Source organism: Eptatretus burgeri, chromosome 5 (genome assembly GCF_056783735.1).
Source record: "Eptatretus burgeri isolate ZD-2024b chromosome 5, Ebu_testis_v1, whole genome shotgun sequence".
NCBI classification, from domain to species: domain Eukaryota; kingdom Metazoa; phylum Chordata; class Myxini; order Myxiniformes; family Myxinidae; genus Eptatretus; species Eptatretus burgeri.
The window spans coordinates 108,237,477-108,250,229 of NC_140965.1; the positions used below are offsets into that span (position 1 = coordinate 108,237,477).

A 12,753-nucleotide genomic window follows, 5' to 3' on the forward strand; every position below is an offset into this window, starting at 1 on the left:
AATACAGATCACCCACTCAATCACATCGCTACTCATCAAATTTCAATTAAAAGCACCAAAAAATTACCTTCAATCGTACAAAAAAACATTTCCACCAGACACGTGGCTTTTATCTTCTTTTTTTTTAACTTCCCCATTTGACTGTGTATGTGGCTATCCCAAGTGAACGTACCATACACCTGGTTCAGCATCTTGTGTAATGTTGATTATTGATCAGTGAGGAATCAGCAGTCAAAATTCAATGAAAAATTTGACGTATATGTGGAGCAACCCGGAACCCGACATCACTGGTTCCGGGTTCATGCACTTGTTTGTCAAATATGAAACTACTCCTTCCACCTCAATCAAAGCTAAGTTTTCCAAACTGCATCCGAATTATATTTCTTTTATATATTCGTCCCTGTGTTGTTCTTTGTGTTTTTTGTCCAATTTTCCATGTTGAATCACACCTTGTTGTATTGTATTGTCAAATTAATTTTCATGCAGCTCAGGCCTACTCCTCAGGTAGCAGGGGAGAAAAATATGTCGTGTTCTTCGTGTTAAACACCTCGTGTTCTTCATCATGGTATATTCTTCTTCACAAGGAATTGAAGAATCCAAACACATTTTACAAACCTGTCTCTCACCTCAGCACGTGGAAGATCAATCCTCCGCCTGTACAGACAGCACCACCTTTCTCCGTGCCTTCAACAAAATTCCTTCCACCCATCCCATGATCTTATCACTGTATGTCCAATTCTAAAGTCTTGAGAAGTTCAGTTTCCAGACGTCGTTTGCTCACATCAATCAAATCCCCTTCATATTCATTTATGGCATCAAAACCCCCATGTTACGACCCATCCCCACTTTTCCTCCAAGCCTGCACCCTTCCAACGCCACCCTTTCTATGTGTCCCCTTCATCAGCATCCCTCCACTTTATGTCCCTATTTCTGCATCCCCTTCACCCGAAGCTCTCAAAGTTCCCCCTTACCCCACATTCTCACAGCTTCCCCCTCATCCCATCCCCTTTCAGCTTCGCACTCATCCCTCCCCCACTCAATTTCTCCCTCGTTCAACCCCATCTCACCTCCCCACTATTCTGCCCCTCTCAGCTTCCACTTCATTCAACCCCCACTTACCTACCACCCTGTCCCTCATTCTCCTACTCCCTGCACCCTCCCAACGCCTCCTTCCCTATTTCTCACTGTGTGGACCTCAAGCAGCTGAGGTGTCGGCTCCATCCTGAAAGATCTCTCAATCGATATTGGTTGTTGCTGATAATAAACCAGACATCTGATAAACATAATCCTTCCTCTCACAGGATACACATGACACCTTCGTGTCTCTCCCTGGCTATTGCATCCTCCAATTTGAAATTTGATAGGCCTGAACCACACCCTCATGGTAGAATTGCACTTTACATCAAGAACTTCATTTCTCACTGTCCATGTCCTGATCGTACAACTCCCAACTCCCAGGAATACCTTTGGCTGTGACTTCCCCTTTGCTCCCACCTCTTGTTTGTCTGTGTGTTGTACTGACCTCCAAATAGTGACAAAACTCCATCTGTGTGTGTGTGTGTGTGTGTGTGTTTAATATATATATATATATATATATATATATATATATATATATATATATATATATATATATATATATATATATATATATATATATATATATATATATATATATATATATCTATATCTATATATATATATATATATATATATATATATATATATATATATATATATATATATATATATATATATATATATATATATATATATATATATATATATATATATATATATATATATATATATATATATATATATATATATATATATATATATATATATATATATATATATATATATATATATATATATATATATTTATATATATATATATATACACACACACACACACACACACACACACACACACACACACACACACACACACACACACACACACACACACACACACACACACACACACACACACGACCAGTCAAAAGTTTTAGAACACCCACATTTTTCAGTTTTTAACTGAAATTTAAGCAGTTCAAGTCCAGTGAATAACCTGAAATGGTACAAAGCGAAGTGATAAACTATCGGAGGTTTTAAATAAAAAATTTAAGTTACCAAAAACTGAAAAATAATGGAAATTTCAGAGTTGTTAAAAAAGGCCCTTTTCAGAGAACAAGTAATGGGTTCGTAACTGCAGCTGTTCTGCAGCAATGGAAGTAAATTAAGCCTTGAAAGTTGATGCAAACAATTCCTACAAGTGTCCCACCTTTTGTTGATTAGTTACAAACCCTCAGTCTGTATGAAAGCAGTGTTGGAACAGACTGTGTTGCTACATCCTCAGAAGCATTATTCGGACAATATTGCACTGCAAGAAGTAGTATATTGCGATCATAATGGTGAGAAAAAGAATGAACAAAGGAAGACAGACAGACCATTATAACCCTTAAAAGTGTTAGTCTTTCCTTCAGAGAAATTGCAAAGAAGCCAAGGCGTCAGTGAGTACAGTTTCATACACCATCAAAAGTCACCTGGAAACTGGAGGAAACTGACAGGAAGAGGTCTGGCGACTTAAAGCCACAACACAATCAGAAGACAAGTTTCTGAGAGCCAACAGCTTACGTGATCGGTGGCTCACAGGATAGCAGCTTCAATCACAGCCTAACACTCGACGAAGTAAGGAAGTCTCAGTTTCAACTGTGAAGAGAAGACTTTGAGCTGAAGGTTTGACAGGTCGAGTGGCAGTAAGAAAGCCATTGCTAAGGTGGAAAAATAAGAAATAGAGGCTTGCCTGGGCCATGAAGCGCCACCAGTCAATTCAGGTCAGATATGGGAGCATGTGCCAGAGCAGCGCGTCGCTGCATCCACTTTCCGCCAGTACTCCAGGGGCCTCCATCTGGCCATCCCCCAGGCAGATGCCAGGCCCATCCCCATCTCCTTGAGATGCTGATCAACCTGCTGCAACCACGAGGCACGTGGTCGGCCCACTGGCCTCCTCCACTCATGAGACTCCCTCACTGAGAGAATCTGGTGAGCAGGATCAGCGTAAGGAAAATGAGCCACATGTCCATACATCCATAGCTAACGCTCATGGACGATGCAGGTAACAAATCTCATTTGAGTCTCTCTCAGCAACCGCTCATTGGACACAAAGTCTGACCAGTGACAGGCAAGGATTCTCCGAAGAGAACTGGAACCAAAGGAATTAAGACTCCGTCTCAGATCCTTGGTCAGAGTCTAAGTCTCGCATCAATAGAGCAAGACTGGAAGCACCAAGGACCTGAAGACTCGGACTTTTGTCCTCCCGCACAGGTACCGGTAGCACCACACCCCATTATCCAGTGAATCCATGACTCCCCAGGCCCGACCCAGACGTCTATTGACCTCTGACTCACAGCCAGCAGAGACATGAATATCACTGCCAAGGTAAGTGAATCTCTCCATGACCTCAACATCCTCACCACAAACAGGCACAGACAGGACAGCAGCATCCAAGATGTCATTGAAAGCCTGGATCTTAGTTTTGACCCAGGAAACCCATAATCCCAGTGGCTCCGACTCCTCATTTAGCACCTCGAGGGCCCCCAAAAATATATCTAAAGTCTCTGCAAAGATGTCTGCATCATCTGCGAAATGAAGGTCAGATATCTTGACATTCCCAAACGATGCACCGCAACTTGATCTCTCCGCCACCTCCCTAGAATCCAGTCCATACAAGTGCTGAAAAGTGTGGGGGCCAGTACACACCCCTGAGAAACTCCAGTAACAACTGGAAATAAGTTAGAGATGATACCACCACATCTCACAGCACTCTCAGTAGCAGAGTATAGTTCAGACATCAGATCGATCAGTTTTGGTGGCACCCCACGAAGACCAAGAATCCTCTTTACAGAGACCAAAACACTTTACAGAGATCAACATAGGCTGCAAGAAGCCCCTCCCGAAACTTTCATCTGCGTTCGGTGAGGACCGGAAGAGCAAGGATACGGTCAATCGTAGACCTCTTTGGTGTAAAGCATGACTTCTCTGGACGCTGGTGCCCAAGCAGATGGTGGTGAACCCCATCAAGAATTACCCGAGCAAAGACCTTGCCCAGCACTGAGAGCAGCGTCACCCCTCGGTAGTTGTTGCAGTTTTGGCGATCAACCTTCCCTTTCCAGAGAGGGATAACAAGGCCCCTCTTCCATTCAGTTGGGATGATGCCTGTGTTCCAGGCAGAGCACAAAACTGCATGCAACAACAGGAGTGCAGCATTTCCACCAGCCTTGAGAAGTTCAGCATGGATGCCACAGATCCCTGGAGCTTTACCCCATTTCAACCAATTCACCGCAGCCTGTGTTTCTATAAGCGAAGCTGGACCACAGTTGATTGGAGGGTCAGCAACAGGGATTGTAACACCCTTGACATCCAACTCGACAGCTGGTGGATCAGCCTGGTACAACCGCTCAAAGTAACCGGCCCAGCGGGCCTTCACTTCAGACTCCTCTGTCAAGAGTCTACCACCCTCTGCTCTCACTGCAGTACACCGAGGGATCGGCTTGGATGAACGCAATGCGTGAATTCCCCTCTAAGCAGGATGAGAATAACGTGACCACAGGTGATGCTCTACCCTCTCACAGATTCCTCGCACATAGGCCTCCTTTGCACCCTGAGCGCAGGTACAGTTTTACGCCTCAGATCCCTGAACAGCTCCGCTCTGCCATTCAGCCTGGCCCTGCGACTCTGGTCAATGGCATCCAGTGTCCCTTGAGAGACAAAATTCTTCTTTTCCCTGTGGTGAGTTCCAAGACATCCACTGGCAACATCAAGGACGGTGTTCTTGAAGGCACTCCGCAACTATTCAGGACCTCCCAAATCACCCAGACCCCCCAAATCTCCACTCAGCTTGTTTGCCAACTCTTCAGCTACCCTCTCATCCTTGAGCTTGCCAACATCCAGCCTTGGCTGGGATGGTACCATTCTACTGAATTTAAGGTGCAACTTCAGAGTTGCTACAACAAGCCGGTGGTCAGTATTGAGGAACTGAGCACTCCGGTAGGCCCTGCAGTTCTGGATCATCCTCCAGCGACCATCAACGAGGACATGGTCAATCTCCTTTGCCACACCGCTAGCGTTGGAATACCAAGTCCAGTGATGAACTTATGGGCGCTGAAACCATGAACCAGCTACCTGAAGTCCATGACTTGTTGCATAGTCAAGGAACTTAGCGCTATTCTGGTTCATAGTTCCTGACCCATGGGGACCAACACACGTCTCATAACCATCCCTCTCAGTTCCAGTCGATACATTGAAATCCCCCAAGACTAGAACTATATCTCGTCTGGGGCACTGATCAACCACAGACTCGAGCGTGGCGTAGAATGCATCCTTCACAGTGAGATCACTTGCCTCAGTCAGAGCATAGACAGAGACCAGGGAAATGACACCTAAGGAGTGACGAATCCTTCATCTCATAATACACTCGTTGACCGGTGTTACCTCAATTATCATTGGAGTCAGCTTATTGGACACAGCGACAGCAACTCCTTGGGCATGGTAACCATCAGAGCGACCAGACCAATAGTAGGTGTAACCACCCACCATGATCTCGCCGCAATCCGGTCTCTGAACCTCAGAGAGTGCTGCATTACTGATGTTCAAACGCTTGAGCTCAGATGATAACAGAGACAGGTGATCATCCTCTCTGAGGAATAGGACATTCCTGCCACCCACCCGAAGGGACCACCTCAGGTTAACCCAAGGAGACCACCGTGTGGTAGCCAGTGGACGACTGAAAACTGGAATAAGGTCTTATGGACCGAGGAATCAAAATTTGAAATATTCGGTTCATCACATAGGGTTTTTGTATGCCATTGAGTTGGTGAAAGGATGGTTCCTCAATGTGTGACACCAACTGTCAAACATCGAGGAGGAAGCGTGATTATCTGGGGCTCTTTTGCTGGATCCAGAGTCGGCGACTTGCACAGAATGACTGGAACCCTGTACAAAAGGGCTACCACAGCATTTTGCAGCGCCATGCAATACCCTCTGGTCTTCACCTAGTTGGTCAGCGGCTCATCCTACAGCAAGATAACGACCCAAAACATACCTCCAGGCTATGCCAGAACCACCTTGGAAGAAAAGAACAAGACGGTAGGCTTCAAGTCATGAAATGGCCAGCACAGTCTCGAGACTTAAACCACATCGAGCTGGTTTGGGATGAACTGTACAGAAGGGTGAAAGCAAAGCAACCTACAAGTGCAGCACATTTGTGGGAACTTCTGCAACAGTGTTGGGAAGAACTTTCCGAACAATATTTGATTTCCATTGCAGAAAGAATGCCACGAGTATGTTCGGTTGTTATATCCGCAAAAGGTGGCTACTTTGATGAGTCAAAAATTTAGATTTAATTTTGTTCAACAAATTGATTCCATGATTTCTTTTTAATCTGCAATTGATAAACTGTTCTATGCATTAATTTCAGAGAACATTGAAACATTAAACTGCTTAAATTTCAGTAAAAACTGGAAAAATGGGGGTGTTTTAAAACTTCAGACCATAGTGTGTGTGTGTGTGTGTGTGTGTGTGTGTGTGTGTGTGTGTGTGTGTGTGTGTGTGTGTGTGTGTGTGTGTGTGTGTGTGTGTGTGTGTGTGTGTGTGTGTCAGACAACATGGACCAACTTTAACGACTCATCCCATGTCTTACATAACCCTGACTGCATCTTGCAGCTCTGTCCTATTGCTCGTTTCTCAAAGAACTATATGGTATTCATAGAATACATTGATACCCCGCACAGTCTTGAGAAAAACTTGGTGCAAGTCAACTCATTTGTTTTTTAAGGTTTTTTTTCTTTGATCCAATATGGCTGCCAGACCATGTGACCGATGACATCATCTTTATCAAACCATATTTTCTGTGGGTAGTTTATTATTTAGTTAAATTTTGCATTGATTGTTGAAGCAGTTTATCAGATGAAGATTTTCAAAGATTTTTCCCTTTGATTCAATATGGCTGCCAGACCATGTGACACAAGATGGTCATTTTTATGAAAATCCTGTTCAAATGTCAATTCAATTGGATGAAAATTGAGGATTTCAGAAATTTGACCTATGTTGACCTTTTGGCCTACGTTAACCTCAAAAGTAATTGGTAGTTGATTTCAATGACCAAATGTGCAAATCCTCTCCAAATTTCAAGTCATTCAGATGAAAATTGATAATTTTAGCAAATTCAGCCGATGTTGACCTTTTGACTATGTTGGCATGTGTTAACTTTTTGGTCTATGTTGACCTCAAAAATAGTTGGTGATTGAATTCAGTGACTTGATATGCAAATTCTCTTCAAATTTCTAGTCAATCATATGAAAATTGAGGAATTTAGAAAATTGGCCTAAGTTGACCTCATAAGAGTGATCACGATATCACATGGTCATCTAGCATGTGGCAAAGTTTCAATTCCTTCCGCTGAATGGTTTTCGATGTATACTCTTGCCAAAATGCAGACAAGTATGACATATGTACAAACGTACGAATGACATACGTACATTCGCTACCCATCACTTAACCCTGCTTTTCGCTTCGCGAGCTCAGGGTAATAACATCTTCATCCAGCCTCAGAGCACACAATGACCTGCACTCCGAAATGTTGAAAATAATTACTGCGGATTAACAGGAGAGAACAACATCAAAGTGATCATGCTGAAGCCTGATGTACATTGCCATCTGTGTGACATTATCAGGCAAATTATCATCAACATGCATCGGGGAGTACCTTATCCATTCCATACTCTCGCTGATGTACACATCTAGTCCAGCGGAAATGTGAAAAAGCATGTTATGGCGTCATTATGAAGTTTTTTGGTTGATTCATCATCTCTGAGCTATCCTGAATCAGAATCAGCCGGGTGCCAGACTCGCACCCTTGAGGATTTTTTTTTTCGAGACGAAAAACAAAATGGCCGCAACCGATTTTCGATAAATTCTGTTTTGGGCTTTATCTTCACTTCTAATGCACTTACACACACAGTTTTGGTGTCTACTACTATGTTTTCGTGGTCAAGGAATCCGATAATTAGAAAATTGAAGGTGTATATATAAGACCTGTCTCATATTTTCACGATGGCCACCATTTTAAAATGGAAAAAGGGCGATTTTTTCAGTTCCACTGATCACTTCGAGAAAGAAATTGAATTTGATAAACCCTCAAATATTAATACTACGTACAATAATAGTCAATGACAGCCGAAGTAACTTACTTGCAATGATAAATGAATTGATGATTATATTGGAATACGATTTTTACACAAATATATCCGGATACATGTGGATAGTTGACTATGACTTTGGGTTATGTCTTAAAGTAAGTATGAACATGTATATGATTTTGAAATTACCTTTTATTTTTAAGGCAAACAAATATTAACTGTGTTAAGGATGCAATGTTTTACATTATGTTCAATCTTCGTCATCGTCGTCGTGATTAGCAGCTACTGCCCTTGTCTGTTCATTACAACAGTCTGATCCAGCATGACAACCGCAAAACATCGAACATGACATCTGTGCTGCCACACAACCACACCTCCCGGTGGAACATGGCCGGCTGGTGGAGCATCCACACTTGATCAGCTGCAGAATGGTGACTGGTGCAGCAGACACAACATGTGGAAGTGTGGTTGGACACAACGTCGCACCGTCCTCACTTTCTTGCCATCCATACTTGATGGGATCCAAGTTCGGAGGGTCTGACTGGGTGGCCGAATTCCATATAATGACTTGATGATGAGCGTGATGTACATGTCGAACAAAAGTATCATGCGATGGGGCAACGACTTCAATTTCGGAGCAGAGGTAATCTTGGAGTTGGCCATCTTAGACTTCCACAACTGATAAGGTGTGGACATATCACCTTCGACTTTGGAACCTTAACAAGCAGCAATGAAGGTGGTTGCCTCAGTTATCATCTTTTCGTCATCTGCTTCCAGCTGACAAAATAAGGTGGGATGATGTCCGCCCATTAGTACCTTCAGCACTGTGGCCTTTCCAATGCCAAACAAATACGACACAGTGTCGCATCCGGTCAGAGCATGTACAGCAGGCAGATATTTGGCGATGTTTTTGTGTTTCAGTGCTGTTTGGCGAATGTCTACGTTCGCCCTCCCAGCACACGGACTCTCCATGCTGACATCCACAGTCATCTTAACCTCGAGGTAGAAATGAATCAACAGGACAAAGACATCTGTATCGTCACACACCACTTTGATGTGTGAGTCACCACTGACACCTAACACAATTCTAACGAAGTGATGGATGATGATGATATCTGCGTCTTCATGGTGTGTTTTCAGATCCTATCTCTGGAGAGTGGAACTGTTCATACTTGTACTGGTGTAGGATCTTTTCCAGTGATCACCAGTTTGGTCTGGTTGTCCACAATGTGGGTCAATAGATACTGACAGATCATATCGATCAGTTGTACTTTGTTGTCGGCTACATTTAGGACCACTTTTTGTGCTGGAAGTGTTGTGTGTAAATTGAGTTGTTTTCGCCTTGAATCATGACCTGCGCAACTGGATCTCATCATTTGTTTCGTGCTGATTTTGATGTACCTGTCGAAAATCAGGTATACGTCACAACACTCCAGGTGGTATTTGATGGTTCCCATGGAATTGATCACATAATCCTCAACTGTACCATTTGTGGGCCAATGTACAGTCCATAACATGGCACATCCATCGATGATGACAGCATCTGGAACACCTTGGATTCGACTTGATTGCTCAACTTGGAGTTTCGTCTTCAGGATTGCTTTCGACTGAGCCCACATCGCACCGCTCTCATCAAACAAGGAGGCTGGGACAGGGGACAGTTCATAAGAGAGGACATCCTTGATATCAATATTCCTGTATTGTTGAAGACATATGACTCGGGTGTAGATCAATTCGGTATCATATACTGGCCTTCCATCCAGCTTGATGCTCTTTTTGGTCGAAGTCATCAGGGTCACTTTCTTGGTCAGTGTCTTGTTGAAGCTTGTTGGCCATTCAGATTCAAATTCCACCATCTGTTGTCATCCAATCTTGAGTGAATCATCAACATTTACCTTGTCCATCACATGAAACATAGTGGTAGACACCAAAATTGTGTGTGTAAGTGCATTAGAAGTGAAGATATAGCCCAAACAGAATTCATCAAAAGTTGGTGGTGGCCATTTTGTTTTTCGTCTCTAAAAAAATTCCTCAAGGGTGCGAGTCTGGCACCCGGCTGACTCTGATTCAGCCCCATAAGGCCCCGGCCCCGGCCCCATAAGGCTTATTGACAGTCGTACAGTCCTGCCCACCCCTCGGATCTGCCTATTCTTTTACAAAGGAATATAGTTTTGCGTACGTTCCATGGAATCCTTTCAAGCTATTAAAATTGCAATACCAAAGGATGATGCAAGAGGGAAAACTCTGTCAAATGGTACCAGAATTATTGTCATTGACAGAGGCAGCCTGGAAATATGCCATCTGAATTTTATTACTATTATTATTATTATTATTATTATTATTATTATTATTATTATTGTTATGAACGAGAAGATGAAATTCCAGGTTTGACCGATGTGTTTTTTCTTTGCCTTTTCCATGGTCTGGAGAACTGAAAAGTGATCCTTGCCTCGAAAATCAGCTGAGCAAACCAAGTAGGTTCTCATATGTAGTCTAAGCGACTTTTTAGTGAAGATACTCCAACTTTAGTTTGGTATGTAGCAGATGGGGCGGACATATTTTTCTGCGCCATCCCTGCACAGAGAGTACTAGCATGCTCTCTGATATTCTGGAGATGACCACTGGAGATGACCAACCCTATTATTAAAAAAAAAACATTTTGTGAATGTTACAACATCATTTTGAAATCGTGACAGTGAGTTTTCATTGCTCACTGCCGCAAAACACTTTTGTCATATTGTACGCATTTTGGGCCAGCTTCTCATGTATACTTATATAACATGGAAATGAAACACCATGTGTATTGATTTTCCTTACTGTTTGTGTTTCATTAGCTTCCTTTGCATTGTCACTTATAGCATTGCATATTGTTTCCTTGTTTGTGTGCCAAGGCATGATGGAATAAATATTTAAAGTTTTTACCTTCCGACCAGGATGGCCAGGAGCACCAGGAGGACCAAGTGGCCCACGGTCACCCTGAAAAAGAATCAACATAATCATGAATTATTCTTGTTTTATGAAGAATAAGTTGTTCCAGTAAATAATGTTTATTGGATACAAGGATTTACTATTATCATGGCACCATCATGGTATTTTAATAGACTTTTGAACCATTAAAACATTACTTTCCTGCAATTCATAAAATGAACAGAATTATTAAAGTTAAAAACTCCAAAAGGAAGATAAGGTTGTGTATAAGAAAACCAAGAGTCATGAATCAAACATAATCATTCCTCAAGTGGCTGCATACCTTGAAAGGAGTATTAAGTTTAAAGAAATCTTCAATAAATACTCCTGTTGGGTCAACCACCATGATTAAAAGAGGCAAACAGAAGAACTGTCGCACAAGCATGGGTCATGACACAATGATTGAGCTTTGCCAGTGCCATGGTCAGTTTATTGAGTGACAGTAGATGAATAGCAAGTACAAATGAAAGTTTTTTGCACACTTCTACTCCTGAGTCGTTACAGCATGGAGAACAGGCAATATCACTTTCGAAAAAGCTGAAAAATGTGTTAACTTTTCAAATGGAAAACAGAAGTGTTATTAAAATTCAGAAATAGATGACAGGTCAATGTATAATCACATGCAAGTTGCAGAAGTTCAAATAATTTTTCATTGCCTTTGTCCTATTTAGGTTATTTTATCACTTTGTCAACTTCTATACTCTATAGCATCAATTTTAAGGAGATAAATTAAACTTTTAGGCACAGTGTGGGAAATACAGCCAGCTGAAGGAATTCCTTTATAATACCATGATGGTTCCCGGTCGGTCTGGATAACTCTGGTCCGAAATTGGTGAGTCTCACACTGCCCGTATCTGTCCCCCACCACAGAGACTCCCAACAGGATCCCCGTGCCCAGCGTCATGTTACCGTATCACTTAGAACCTCTATGCTGGGTGACTGATGTGCCAGGGCGAACACGGGAAAGAGCTTACCACTATCCGAGCTACCACAGTCCCGTGTTGCTGGTCCCTTAGTGGTCTGTGACCGCATCAATCTCTATCTCAAGCAGATTCCATCTGAGTCACCATATGGCACCGTCGTGAGTAAGCAGGATGAGCCAACAAACAAGTTAAGTTCAACAAGTTTAGTTGTGTGGTGTAGAAAAGCACACATTTAAAAGAGCAATCACATTCAATAATAAAAGCTATAACCACAATCTTACCCACTTACACTTTCATCGATTACACACCAGATGGAACAGATCATTGACGGTAAACAGGTCCTTATTTAAGGATGCCTTAGGCCTCACACACACACGACTGCAGACAGGGTATCATGACAGGACAGCAGGGATCGCTAAGCTCAAACCCATGTCTTCTTGGAAGAGCAATGGCGGAAAATATCTGGCCCAATGATCGACTCACAATGCAGAAGGAGGAGGAGGAATGTAAGGTGATGGGAGCGGCGTGACACTGGCAGGGCATGGCTTTTCTGTCATTCACAACTGAATACAGCTTGCAGTGAAGAGTGCACAAAGCTCTCCCTGTATCTCACTTGGGCATCTCCTCTACTTCCGCCCGCTGTGCGCACCATTATCGCCTCTTGC

The 12,753-nt window shown here is 42.7% G+C and overlaps 1 protein-coding gene across 8 annotated transcripts in view; it reads right to left on the reverse strand.

The window, feature by feature from the left end:
• Positions 1-12,753, reverse strand: part of LOC147027127 (uncharacterized) — a 389,612-nt gene that overhangs the window by 223,052 nt on the left and 153,807 nt on the right. For all 8 annotated transcript variants that reach the window (XR_015058689.1, XM_085883308.1, XM_085883307.1 and 5 more), the window contains one exon: positions 11,121-11,174. Coding sequence is in view for 7 of the 8 variants with exons in the window: in XM_085883308.1 (XP_085739434.1) it covers positions 11,121-11,174 (54 nt within the window). In the remaining variant the exon portion in view is untranslated. The remainder of the gene's footprint in view (positions 1-11,120; positions 11,175-12,753) is intronic.